Source organism: Triplophysa dalaica, chromosome 18 (assembly GCF_015846415.1).
Source record: "Triplophysa dalaica isolate WHDGS20190420 chromosome 18, ASM1584641v1, whole genome shotgun sequence".
Taxonomy (NCBI): domain Eukaryota; kingdom Metazoa; phylum Chordata; class Actinopteri; order Cypriniformes; family Nemacheilidae; genus Triplophysa; species Triplophysa dalaica.
The window spans coordinates 9,157,207-9,171,927 of NC_079559.1; the positions used below are offsets into that span (position 1 = coordinate 9,157,207).

General features: G+C 37.4%; 1 protein-coding gene across 1 annotated transcript in view; it reads right to left on the reverse strand.

The window, feature by feature from the left end:
• prex1 (phosphatidylinositol-3,4,5-trisphosphate-dependent Rac exchange factor 1) overlaps positions 1 to 14,721 on the reverse strand; it is a 64,004-nt gene that overhangs the window by 20,380 nt on the left and 28,903 nt on the right. The window contains 8 exon segments of the mRNA XM_056773231.1: positions 1,027 to 1,119; positions 4,280 to 4,422; positions 6,224 to 6,296; positions 6,514 to 6,589; positions 7,309 to 7,358; positions 7,636 to 7,739; positions 8,841 to 8,941; positions 13,339 to 13,486. Of these exon segments, the coding sequence (XP_056629209.1) occupies positions 1,027 to 1,119; positions 4,280 to 4,422; positions 6,224 to 6,296; positions 6,514 to 6,589; positions 7,309 to 7,358; positions 7,636 to 7,739; positions 8,841 to 8,941; positions 13,339 to 13,486 (788 nt within the window).

Here is a 14,721-nt window from a genome sequence, read left to right on the forward strand (position 1 = left end):
TTGCCTTTGAGAAGAGTTTGTGAAGGGCAGAGTTTACAAGACAACCCCATAGACTGGATAAAAATAAATGGACGTCTATCAGATTGTATTACAGTAAAGCGTGGCACAGGGCAAAGATGCATGACTTGCTCTTTCCACTAAACATAAAACCTTGTGGCACATGAAGTGGCATACACAACAACAAAATATTGTGTTTCATCGATCATGTACAGTGGTACACAACGATTTTGCAAACTGTATCTAAACTGTAAATGAACTTCATAATAATGTTCAAACATGAGAGAAAGCAGGTGACTTTGTTGTTCCAAATTACCAGTGGATGTGGTTTTGTGACTCTCAATGGAAAACTGTGGAGAACATTTGGGTGGAAGTGAAAAACCAACAGTGAAATGGAAAATCCCAAACATCGACACTTTAGATTTTGGGAATGCACAGTCATTGATACAGTTTATAAGGGTACAGATACTTGATGGTTAAAGGATCTATGTAAAGAGTAACTATTACAATGCCCTTAAAATTATATTTCATGCAGTGTGTAATATTGCTTTATGTGAATGTAAGCAATCTGCCAAATTGTAAAGACGAAAGTGAACGAATAACAAAGTTATTGGCTTGGATAAAAAGGAGTCGACTCTGAATCACGCGAACGAGTCTTCTATCATTCAAAAATCAGTTCCGGGACAGATTTGCGTCACTCCACCTCCGTGCCATTTGCAACACTTTACACAGTAGACCAATAACAGCAGACTAGACCATCTGACCAATCAGATCAGAGTAGGCTGACAGAAAGGAGTGGCTTAGCGAGTTGAATCGCCGAACGAATCATCTAAGAGTCAGTTAAGAAATAAGGTAATAATAACTGCCTATTATTAAAAAATGAAGAGTTTTTACACCTTGTATAAAATCACAAAATATTTACTCTTTAATGTGTCTTCTGTGTTTTGAATGTTCCAATCCAAACCGTTTGTATTGAAGGTTCTGACCTCGAAAACATACTAAAAGATTCCCCAGTTAGACCCTTCATACCTCTGCATATGAGCCCCTGGTCACACTTTTCACTACGATTGCCTTGTTCTTCTCTTCGATCTCAAAGCCGTAGTCTTCCTCTTCCGGATGAATCTGTTAAGAGCCGACAAAAGCACTAGATCAGCAAAAGGGTAGATAGTTCCAAGTTCACCCAAAAATACGAATTCGTCATCATTTATTCATCCTCATGTGGTTCGAAACCTGTATATGACTCTGATATGTCTTCTGTGTGTCACAAAAGAAGATATTTTGAGAAGTGTGTCAGCTGTCCTGTGTCCATACAATGGAAGTCAATGAGGATCAATGTTGTTTGGTTACCAACATTCTTCAAATTATTACTTTGTGGTCTGCAGAAGAAAGTCGAAGAAGATTGGAATGGCATAAAGGGGAATCAAATATTTATTTTGAGGAGCAAATGGAAACAGCATAAAAACAGGAAGTGCACTTATGATTTCATCATAAGAGTGAGAGGACATTTAAAGCGCATCTCGAAAGAACATCATGCAACATGTGTGAACAAGCTGTTTCCTCCGCAGTCCAAGAGCTGCAAGGTGTTAACTATTTTTCGAAAAAAAACTAAATCACCTCAAATTTGCTATGATGGCAGTCCCAGGACGCTTTTGTCTACTATGTACGCTCAAGTGCTACAGACTCTGCGGGGTTATCGTGGTCAAACGTAACATTACCTTTAGGCCATAAAACAACAACGTTCATCTCTGGACCGTAATAAGGATATAATGCTCAATATTTCCACTGCTTCACACTAAAGGGCCTTTAATATGATTTTCTTAGCTATGGCATAAAGTAGAACAGGTTCACCAGGCCTGCAAATGTTCTCCTTTCTTTCATTTCAAACCATCACGCTTTATTTTCCCTGAAAAGCCTTTGATGCATAAAACGGGGTGGCGTCTGAGGTGGGCTTCACAGGGATAAATAGACAAGCACTTAGCAGCTGATCAGAGAGGAGAGAGAGGGCAAGATTGTGATGTGTTTGATGGTCTGGAAGAGAAATCGGTCTCTATATATGGGGATGAAAGAGTGGTTTGTAAAGGTCAGGGTAATTACTGGTGGATGAAGAGGGTCTTAATTGCTCCAGCACTAGGACACAGGAGAAAAATCAATGCTGGGCCAATGGTTGTGTTTGTGTAGCACACGTGTGTATGTAGGTGTGTCTGTTTACATGTGTTGCAGTAAAATGACATCAAACACATGAAATATTTTTTTTGTAAGTTATGTAAGTGCATGTATGTCTTCCAGTCAATCGATAGAGATCATTCCACGTTACAAACAGTGTCATCTTGGTATGTGACCAATCAGGAGTTGGCGGGGGCGTAATTCTGGAACATGTGAAAGTGCGCTCTTACTTCTACAAATACGTAAATATCATCGAAACGAACAATAATAAGTTAATGAAACTAACACGTGTATTGTTGAATAGTTCTGTTTAATGTTGAGATAGATGTTATTTGTGTAGGATTTCTAGAAATTAGTGAACATTGTTGCTGAAAAATGGTGTGATCATATTTGATCATGCGTAAATGACAAGGTGCCCATTTTTAGACATACCCCCGATAAGTATAGTAAGTCTTACTTTTAATAATAATGCATTAACATAGGGCAATCATATTTATTAATGCATTGAATGTTGCCACAGGATTGTATAACATTATACAATGATCCAGTGGGACATTTAAACTTTTCACAGTTTGTATTATACCTAAATGGCATATATTTGTGTTTATTTTTACTGTGAGCCTTATTACTGCTTAAATAAGTGGCACCAGCAGTACTTAGAGCTATTTTTCACTTCTTATAATATATTTAAAATTTATATGTCAATATTCTTTGAATTCAATAGATCTCATCTAAACTGTCACAGTTTTGAGTGTGTGTTCATAAATGTTTCCAAATAAATATTCTTTGAAGTTGATATACGTTTTATGCATTTATTTATATTTTTTATATATATATAAACGTTTGGGAACAATGACCATATAGGGTAACTTCGTTGACCTTGATTTTGTACATTTTTTTCTCTTTTAAGTCACAAAAGTTCAAAAGTCTTGTGATGACCTCCAATAACTCTTCAGGGTTGAAATTTTGCATTTCTAAGTATGTCAATGAGTGCCCTATAAATGGTCAAAGTCCACATCGAATCAAAATGTTCTCTATTTATATGGTTAGTGCACACTACTAGTTTTGCGGTGAACTGCAAAATACAGAAATGAAAATGTTCATCCACTTTGGAATCTGACAGTTTGACAGCTTAGGTAGAAGATCTGTTAAAGGTGCGAATGAAAATTCTGTCATCATTTACTGAACCTCAAGTTGTTCCACATTTGTATATATTCTTTGTTCTGATGAACACAAAGAAAGATATTCGGAAGAATGAATGTAACCGAACAGCTCTTGGCCACCATTGACTACCATAGTAGGTAACATTACAAAGGTAGTCAAAAGTGCCCCAGAACTTTTTGCTCTCTTACATTTTTCAAAAAAATCGTATTTTCTGTTCATCAGAACAAAGAAATGTACACAGATTTGAAACAACTTGACGGTAAATAAATGAAGACTTTAAATTTTGGGGTGAACTGTCCCTTTAACCCATTCTTTTCAATTTACAGTCTGCTTCATGTTCCATTTCTGAAAGAAAACCCTGCTTTTCTCTACCCAATAAGTTCATTTAACTAAATTCGGGGGACAAATTTGTATTTAAGCCTAACAAATTTAGGGATGTTTTAATTAGCAAAAACACCTTTTTAGTCATTTAGTTGGTTAAATGTTATCTTTTATGATTATCTTTTGGAGTTAGATAGGTTCTAAACTGAACACATACGGTTTCTGTGTCTAGTTATAGACAACACATTTTGTGTTACTTTTAGTTCAACTTTGTGTTGTCCCTTTTACATGTATTTTCTTAACAAAATCAACACAAAATTATTTTCAATGTGTTAAAAAAAAAATTGCCATGTTTTTTGAGAGATTAGGCTTATGCTGTGTTAATACCAAACGTGAAGGAAGGCTTTCCTCTTTATTTATTATTTTATTCAAGTAGTGCGGAAGACGCATCCCAATGCATGGCCGCCGCGAGTTCACGTGTATTCATGTCTTTGCATTGACTCTTTATGTAATCTACAGCATAAGCCTATAGTGTTTATAACTACGGTTTATAAAAACAATAAAAGTGAATGAAATATCCTCATTTAGACGGTTAAGTAAACGCGTGTGTGTTCGTGCGTGCACTGTATCTCACCACTAAGGATTTGGCAAGGATGTTCTCAATGAGTTTGAAGTCACTGCGTAGCTGTTTACTTTTGGAGCCCGTGCCCTCGGTTTCTTCATCAGCGTAGAAACGGAAAAACTGAGATTCATCTTTGAATTCACTTTTCTCCAGCACTGCAAGGCAGAAACGTTGGAAATGAATTTTATACCAATAAACCAAAATCACACTATTTAACAGGTGAAAAGCTTGAAAGTACAATGCAGCTCACATCCGCCGATTGCAAAATGATGTGACAGTGTGAAATGAGCCGATTACAACAGCCCTCAAATACTGACAAAACATCTCATGTCTGTCGGACTGACGGTTGGACAAATATGAGGTGAAAGGAGGCAGAGAATTTAACAGCCAGCAGAAAACCTGCCATGTGAGAGTTTCTCCCTCTTTAGAGGAAGTCAGTGACAGCGGTCATGTTTGTGTCTGAACTTTGGAGGGACAGCCTGTTCTGTTCCTCCATTCCAACCAAAATATTGTTGAGGATTGTTTGAAGTTACATTTCTTGGGAAAAAAGGAGCAAAACACACATATTGCTTCGATAGGAGGCATGTGTCCGAGCGTATGTTTATCTCATCAGAAAGTTATTTTTTTCTTTATTGCAAGTACTTTTGTTTCATTAGAGCATCCAGATGTTGTTTTAACATCTGTTTACAAATCTCTCTGTCTCGTTCTTGTACACACACTGGACCTCTGACAGGCGCAATGAATGCGCGATTAATCAAACAATTGTGAGTACATTGGTTGAAACATATTTTTTCACACATCAACATATGTAGAAAATAAAATACAAAAATCCATCGTCAACCTTTGAGAAACACTGTTACAGTTTAATTCTCTAAACACGTGTGCCTGGTTTCAGAGACAAGGCTTAAGACTAGTCCCAGACGAAAATGAAAGTTTGAGCTGTTCTGAACTGAAAATAAATTGCCCAGACATTTCTTAAAAAACGTCATCGATCCCGTTTTGTCTTATGATATCCACCAGTTATGTTTTTATCAAAGACATTTTAATAAAAGCGACATACAGGAACAATACGGGGTTATTGGGAGAATCTATTGACAGAAATGCAATATAATATACAAAACTATTTCTACAAAGGTGAATAAAGAACTTACATAATGAACCGTTATGTTTCTAATACCTTAGAATAAGCTGTTTACATCTACATATAGAGCGGGCCTAAATGTTTTGTACAGCAGCCCTAAACGGACAAACAACTCTACACCGAGTGTTTCCTCTCCCCTGCGTGTAGTGGTGAAACGGATCGCATGTGACCCGCGGATTAAATGCAAGTTTATTCACCATTGAGGGTAAAACGAGCTCTCACAGTTTTAGGGACAACACGCCCTTGCTCTCTCTCTCCAGTATCTGGACGAGAACAATGTTAAAGCAGTTCCCGATAAACAATGACGCTCAAAACTGCTCCGTCACACAGCTAATATTAGAACAAGCACAACAACATACCTTGGTTCTAACAAACAGAAAAACCAATGTTACTCACATACTGATCCGAATCAAAGCAACCTCCTCGGGGTGATTTTAAGACAAGCTTTCACTCAAACGACTCACTGCTGGAAAGTATCTTCATAGAAATCCATGAGTATGTCTACTTAAAGCCTTAGTACCATGGGTCCTATTGTGTCTGTGCTGGAAAGTCTTTATAAAAATACCGCAGGTCCTCGCTCCTGCCTGACTTTTATCCTTCTTTTTATACTTAAAATCCAGATCCTTTAATTTTATGTAATAAATAAGACATCGTTCTTTCTATAGTCTTTCTAATGCCCGTGTGATCTCTTCTAGTTGTATTGCGTTTAACAAACAGAAAAGGCCAAAATGCTACAGGTGGTTTAAAAACAAAGTGAAGATTTTTTTTGATAAGTGCATGTGTCTGACTTATTGCACGTGGATAGTAACACTAACCGTGATGCATAAAACCAGCATTGCAGAGTCCCACGCCGAGGGTCACCGCATCCTCACGGCTTGTGCTGTCACCCTACCGAAATAAAATATCACACAGAGTCAGAAATATTTGATCAGAGCGTAAACACACAGTGTTCATACAGCTACTCGTGCAGGAACAGATTAGGCATGAAAAACCAAGACATAAGCGTAAAGAGCTGAATGGGCTGACTATGTGTTTATGTCATAACAGTAGCCATAAGGCAATGTAGAATTGTGAATGCTGTGTTTATGCGTGTGGGTCACATTACCTGTGACACAAGCCAATCCACCAGTTTGCTAGCTGGTATGACCGATTTGAACGTTTTCAGGTGATGGTCTCTGTCTCTGTATGTCAAGAATAGTAAAAACAAAAATAAATAAAAAACGCAACGGCAAACAAGAGCAGATCACTTAAACATGATTAAATGCTATTGTTCCATCACATATACTGTAAGCAAACCCAGGTTCATCTGTGTTTGATAAAGACTGTCTGCATGTGTACACAAAACTAATTCTAGACTGTTAGTCACGCTCACATTTCCGATGCCTCGGTTTATATTGAGTGTACACGTTGTGATTGGAAAAGACAGCTTTTTTTACAGGCAGACACAACAGGAAATTCTCAACCGGACTAAAAGCTCAGTTGGCATCATCATGTTAAACATTAAAAAACCTTTACAAATACCATGAACCCTGTTGATCGAAACAAAGAGCATCGCGTTCCTAAATGTATAAGCCATCGGGCTGCAAAAATGATGCATCTTGCTCATAATAAAACAAATGACACTAATGTTGCTGTGGTAAAGCGGGACAGATTAAATAGCACATGATGTGAAAGCTTCCAGGGTCAATCCCAGGCAAAACAGAGCGATGAATACTTATTTGAATACTGCAAATAACCCTACGATCATTAAGAAAAAACTTGTGAAAAACAAATCAATGTCTTCAAACAACAAATGTGTCGTGTGTTGGAGTTTTAGACCATCCTTCACACTTTAATGATAGTGAGAGTCAAGTACTGATGTTGTGTGTGTTAAGTGTGAACATCGCAGTGTGTCACTTACTTGACAACAGGTGTGAAGAGACTGTGTAGACGGCAGTAGAGTCTTACTCCCTGTCAAATAAACACAAAGTATTTGCATAAACAGCTGCCTCTCGATGTATTTCAGTCACTGATGTCCTCACCCCATCAACACATTTGTTAGAAACAATAGTTCATTTTATAGTTAATTTAGAAACACTGGATGTGCATATATACACATAGACATTGCTAAAGTGTTGTTTATTTAATATGCGTATTCAAATGTGGAATGAAGTAACCTTGACTTGATAATATTTCAAACAATGATCAGGCAAGTGAAATTCAGTATTTAATATTGTGGGAGAAATACCTTTGATATGATGTCCTCCAATTCGCTCCTGGCTTTATAAGTGCCGTCATCATAACGGAAGCGATACAACACCTGCTCGTTCTTAAACTGGTGTTTATCTGACACTACAGAGAGACACACAAACAATACTTGAAAGCATAATAGTTGTTCAATGAATTGTCTCAATACAATATCCAATATATGAAATCAGACGACATATGAAACACTTTTATGGTTGTGGAAAGAGACTAACAAGGACATTGGTCAAAATATTGCTTTTTAGGTGGAATTATCCCTTTATTGACTTTTCATATTATATGACACAGCAACATTTATGCTGACCATCTTCCTCTCACCGTGCTGCTTGAGGACTACAATAATTTGTATGTGGAGTGTGTGAATAATCGAAGCTGTGATTGCTATCGGTACACAAATGCCACTTTGACCTCCTCCTCGAATGCTACCACCACATTATTGATCGACCGCCTCGATCCTTTATGCTTGGATTTATCACTCAAAAACCCTGTCAGCGTATGTCGGGATTCACAGACTGACTGTCAGAATCTCCCGGCAGTAATAGAGAGTTATGAAGCTCCACTGAACTTGAGCAAATGCTCATGAATTATTCAAAAGAATATGGTTGATGATGAACAGACTGCTTATCATCTGTAGAGAATCTCAGCGACTGTTAGCCAATATCACGTGTGCTACATTTGTAGACTGTAAATCTGTCATTTTTTTGCAGCCCATAGTATTTATAAACGGTCAATAGATTGTTATTCACTTTAAAGTTCGATTCATTGTTCATAAGAACATATTCTCAGATAAAGCATGAAAAATTGCTTTATACATTTCTTTGTTTTGTTGAACACGAATAAGATATTTTGAAGAATGTAGGAAAACAAACAGTTTTGACTTCCATTGTCTTTTTTACTACTATGGTAATCAATGGGGGCCAAGAACTGTTTGGTTACAAGTGTTCATCAGAACAAAGAAATGTATAAAGATCTGGAACGACTCAAGTGTAAAGTTGACAGAATATTTATTTTTGGGTAAACTGAGTTACGGTGGTACAGTCAGGGTATCAGATGATTTATAGCGACTGAAATGCCCAACCACCGACTAGTATTTAAAACACTGTAGTATTATCATAGTACATGTGCAAAAATCCTATACAGAACCACCTCCAGAATGTCAAGAAAATGCCACAATTCTTGCTGTCTTACCATGATGGATGATGCCGTTCTCCAGAAGAGCCTGACCCAGGTTGATTCCCTCCTCAGCCTTACTGATCTCTCCACTCTCCAAGAGCCATGAGACGAACTCACTGAGAACACACAAAGATGACAGCTGTATCACTACACAGGTGATGCTAACACTACAGAGGGATTTATGAGAAACCAGTCAAAGATCCTTTGGGAAACTGGATTCGCTCAATTCTTCAAAGTGAAGAAAAGGCATCGCAGGTAAAAAGTTCATAGAGAACACAAATCAAGGTGATACCGAGCTGCATTCCACCTTCACTGAGAAGCTTTGAAGTTCAACCACAGGTGGAATTCAAAGATTGTTACTTTAGCTTTGAAAAATGCTACAACGAATACGAGGAATAGCTTTGAAAAGGAATGACGTCAACAATTCATTTTTTAAAGCTGATATGCCTTCTTTAATCCATGTAAAAAAAGAAAGCTTTTTGTAGATTGATTTCCATGAACATTCAAATGTTTGTTTGTGACACGTGTGCACCAAAATTGGCACAACCATCATAAGCTATCAGAAAACCATATTTTTGCAATTTTGTTTGATAATTCTAGTGGGAGTATACATCAAACTGCTAGACGAAACTAGACTAGAGAACACTAGACCAGATCAGACCGGACTAGAATAGACTGGAACGGAACGGAATGGGACTAGACCAGAATAGAGCAGAGCAGACTAGATTAGTCTAGACTAGAATAGAGCAGAAAAGAACAGAACAGAGAATGGACTAGACTAGAATAGACCAGGGCTGCGTTTCCCAAAAACATTGATCAATCAATTTAAGGTTACGATGCTTTTGGGAAACTCAGCCCAGAACAGACTGGAGTAGACCAGAACAGACCAGACCAGACCAGACTAGAATAGCCCCGAACAGAAAAAACTACAGTAGACCAGACCAGAATAAAATAGAGAAAACAAGAACAGAACTGAACAGAACAAACTAGACTAGACCAGAATAGAAAAACAGAACAGACTCGACTGGACAATGCTAGACTTATAGAATGCCAGTCTACCTTTATCCACAATTATCATCATTCAGAAAATGTAGTCGTTCACATATAAACTGATTCTAAAGGGGGCTGGGGCATTTTTGGCATGTTTGAGGTATTTCAATGGCGTATCAAATATAGTATGAGACAGTGTGTGTGACTTCATGCCGAGTACCCAAAAAGTGTGTTTGACTACAGTGTGTGAACAATTGTGCGAATCCCATTGGATTCAGGGACAGAAATAAGGGATGTGTAAACAGTTCTGACGCCTTTGAGGAAATGTGAGAAGGATGTGTGTATGTGTGCGTGCCTGCATGTGTCCCTAAATTGTTGAAAGACATCATAGAGGGGAGAGGGGTCGGATGGAGGGATGGTATAACAGATGGTGGAGGAAAGATGCCCCGCATCCGTGCAGTACAGTAAAACAAGCGGATTCTCCACTCGTGTATGGTCTGACTACACAACCACTTTACCCTCCAAGTTTCCTTCAAATGAGCTGACGATGGACACGACTTACTGCACGACCTTTACAATTTCTCAAAGTCTTTCACACTCAATATAAGCAACTGTAATAGTGACACCTAAGAACGAAGCCCTAGTAAACACTGAAAGATAAACACCATAAGGGGGTCTTCAACAGTAATCCCATCTTCCACACACTACACAAACAATAAATGTTTATGATGTGGTTATGTGGGTTTTAGTGGTGCCTGTGGAGCACCATCTTGAAGCAGTCCTATAGCCTTTGTGTGCAGGGAGTTCTCATTGGAGAGAGCTCATGAATGAAATAGACAGCGAGTCTGCTGTGATTACATAAGTCTCTAATTCAGATTGGCAAGAAATGGAAAGGGGTTGAGGTGGGCGTCCCTGGGGTGAATTAATTAGTGTTTATGTAACTCATTAATATTCTCAGTGGTTAACGCACACACAGAGCTCCTTCACATGCGGTGGAGGTATGGGTGCTTGTGAGAATTTCGCACGCATGGGTGTGATTATGTCTGGTAATGTTCTATTTGTATCCTGTAAGTGTGGCGTGATGAAAAAATACTAAAGTGAATGTTCACCCAATAAAGAAAATTCGGTCAGTATTTACTCACCCTCTTGTCATTTTAAACGTGTATGACTTTCTTTATTTGGCGGAGCACAGAAGAAGATATTTTGAAGAATGTTCTTTACATGCACCCATTGACTTGCATTGGTTTTGTGTCCATCCAATAGAGGTGAATGGGTGCCAGTGCTATTGAGTTACCAACTTTCTTCAAAACATCTTTTGTGTTCTGCAGAGGAAAGAAGGTCATACAGGTTTGAAATGACAAGGTAACCTGGATAACTATACGGATGATTACGATTTTTAAATAGTTAGCAAACGTCTCATGCTAACAGATAAAATGTGTACCAGAGTGTATTACAACTTTCATTATGATGCAATCCATTGCCCCATTGACTTCCATTGTAAGTGCACGCTTGGGAATTTAAATCTGACAAAATTATTTTCTGAGGATGCTGACAGCTTGCCAAAAGATACTGTTGACAAATTTAAGCTGAATTAAAGCAAGAACATTCCCTTAGTGCTTTGCACTTTTTAACCATCTCGCCATGCCAACTTAACCTCATAAATCTTGAAAGAGAAAGATTAGAAAGAATGAGAAGGAATTACTTGATGCTGTTGCTACAAAGCATTTACTTTGTAAAACATCTAAATAATCTCACCACTATAGCAAAGAGACAAAGCACTATTTGTTTAAGAGAGCCACAAAAAGCCTCAGATATGAGCGGAGCTTAGAAAGTGTGAGGAGGCGCAGACAGAGTTTGTCTGTATTAACAGCTGAACATCTCTGCTGTTTCTGGAGGAAAGAGGAATTGTGTTCTATCTTGAGACGGAAGCACGAGCCAGTGGACAACAGAGCCAATCACAGCTGCTTTAACCTGGACCACCGAAGCTGAAACGCACAAGTAATTGTGTTCCGAGGGACGCGTGTGAAATGAATCCAGTCAGGTGTTGACGGGAACAACAGGCCAGCTGAGGCCATGAGGCCAAAAACGGTTTGCATATCGGTCACGTCAGCAGCAGTGATGGACAGACTACAAACCACCTTTCTTTTACCAACAGCATAGCAAAAAAAAAAACGCAGTACAAGCTACTGTACTAAGACAAAATTTTAAACTCATTAAAATGTACATATTGACACAAACTACAACAAACAGAAATCAATACATCACCAATGTACTCCTTTATCTTCAATTCTCAGCAAAAATGTATTGTTGCTATAAACGTTCTACTACTATTAATGGGAAAGTTTGCACAAATATGAAAATTTGTTTACTCACCCTCATGTCAAACTGTATGACTTTCAAAATAATATATTTTGAGGAATGTTGGTGGCCAAACAACAAAGGACCCTGTTGACTTCCACTGTATGCACACAAAACCACCGAGACATTTCTCAAAATATCCTCTTTTGTGTTTCACAGAAGTCCCAGTCATATACAGATTTGAATAACTGATGACATTTTTTCATTTTTTGGGTGAAATTTCCCCTTAAAGCTGTTGAACTACACTGTAAAAAAATCCCATAAAAACTGTAAAATTCTGGCATCTAAGGAACCAGAAAAAATAAGTATTCTTGTTATTTTTTATATGCTCCACTTGTAAATTTGCAGTCTATTTCTGTCATTTAACATTTTTTACCGCATTTCAATCATTTGTGAAAATTCCGTAAACAATTATTTTTACATTATTTTTAATGTAAACTACATTATTTTACCACTTCTAATAATAATTATAATATACATATATATATATATATTTATATATTATATATAATTTATATTGTTATTTTTTTACAGTGTACTGTATAATGTTATGCTTTATTTGCATTTTTGTATTTTGCTCATTTTGTATAAACAGATGAAATCAATACACACGCTAAACTGTCCACAGGACGTTATCTTATCTACAAGCGTGGTGCAAAATATTTAAAATGTGTGAAGAATCTCTCCTCCGTGCTCTCGAACACACACGGTGTATTTATGGCATACATAGCACTCATTGTTCATTCACAGTGTTGATGGGGTGAGCGAGTCAGTGAGTGAGAGAGAAAATGTAGAGACGGACAGCGAGAGGGAGAGAGAGACTGAGTCTGAATGCAGATTTCTCTCTAATGAAGGCTTTCTTCCTGGGAATGTCTGTGTCCATTGGGGTGCTTGGCAGTGAGCTTGGGAAAGCATTTACAAGTGCTAAGTGAGTGTATATGAGAGTGTGTGCGTGAGGGTGTACACGTCCTCATTCATACCAGGGCCTCTTGGAATAGGATGACTAGCAAGGTATTCAGCAGAGACGGTGTAAACACAGTGAAGGAAAGGAGACACGCTTGGCATTGAGTGAGACAATCAAAGGCATGGGAACTGACTGGTATTCTGTTAAATCTTTTACAATTAAGTACTGTATTACATAACAGTAAAACCATCAAAAACTCACTTTCCCAAGAAGCACTTGGGTACAGTGGTGAGTTTCCTGCGTCGATCTTTGATGAGGTAGCGGCTCTTGGTCATCATCATATGGTAGAGCTTCTCTCCCTTCTCTGCAATCATGACGTAAGCATCTCGTTCCATGCCCAGTTTAAGACCTGTCAATCATCATGACAAGATAAAAACACACAACGAAATTGATTAGAAGTAGATACATTTATTAAAATTACAATTATTTTATTAAAAGTTGATCCATTAATTATTATTATTTTTTAAAATATTTTAATAGATAAAATACGGGAAAAAAAATAAAGTTAAAATTATTCTATTATAAATTGATAAATAAATTTTTTGAAAAATATTTTAATATATATATTTTGCTACAGATATTGAATATTGATTATTTTACATATCGCTGCTGTCCTTCTGAATCCTCGTATTTCCATATTTTGTGTTTTTTTCCCTCCAAAAATCATTATTATTAGTCACCCTTCATGTTTGTCACTGTTTTTTTTTAATAAATAACCGATAAAAACTATTAAAAGTGCTTGTCAACAACACCATGTGTAAAAATTGAGTACAAAAAAAAGTACAGTTTCATTTCCTAAAAAGCGGCAAATTTGGACATACACGGTTTCAGCAGGACAACGACGATATACATGAAAAATATATTTTAAAAATTATGTGTATTTCAAAGGGTAAAATAAATAACCTTTCAACCATTTTCGGATAAATGCACATCTTAAAAAAAAAAAAATGTATGTGAAATCCTCTATATTCAGACCTACTGCTATTATATTTTAATAGGAAACTCTTAACATGTAATTATTGTTATTTTTCAAATACACATTTCAGACTAAGTTTCCTCCTGCCATAGTTTGGATCAGTGTGGGTGTTGATGTGTCAGTTAATGTTTAGGTGTGAAAGGCACGTAGGAAACACTGGTTTAACCGATTTTACTATACGCCCGTGTTTGCTCACACATGCATGTGTAATTTGCTTTTGTGGTATTTTGTTAACAGGAGGGCGGCCGCCCAAGTTTGGCATTCTGGGTTTAAACAACTTGAGCGCATAAGCAATACAACGCCACAAATATAGCGGTTGCTTACATTTCTCTTTCATTGTCTATTAAAATTAAATTAGACAATAACATTTCTAAGTCTTTGCATTGGCATTGAGCCGGCAATGAAACTGTGAGATGTCACAAATGTTTTATCACACGTTTCTCAAGATAGGTCATCCAAAATAGCACTCATTCTCGTTTTATCACTATACTTCTGGTCAAGAGACAAGATGTGGTTAACAGGGTGAGAACAGTTTGAGGAGCAAACAAAGATGAAAGCTCTACTAAGCAGTTTCCTTGCCACCCTAAAGACCTGAAAACAACACCACG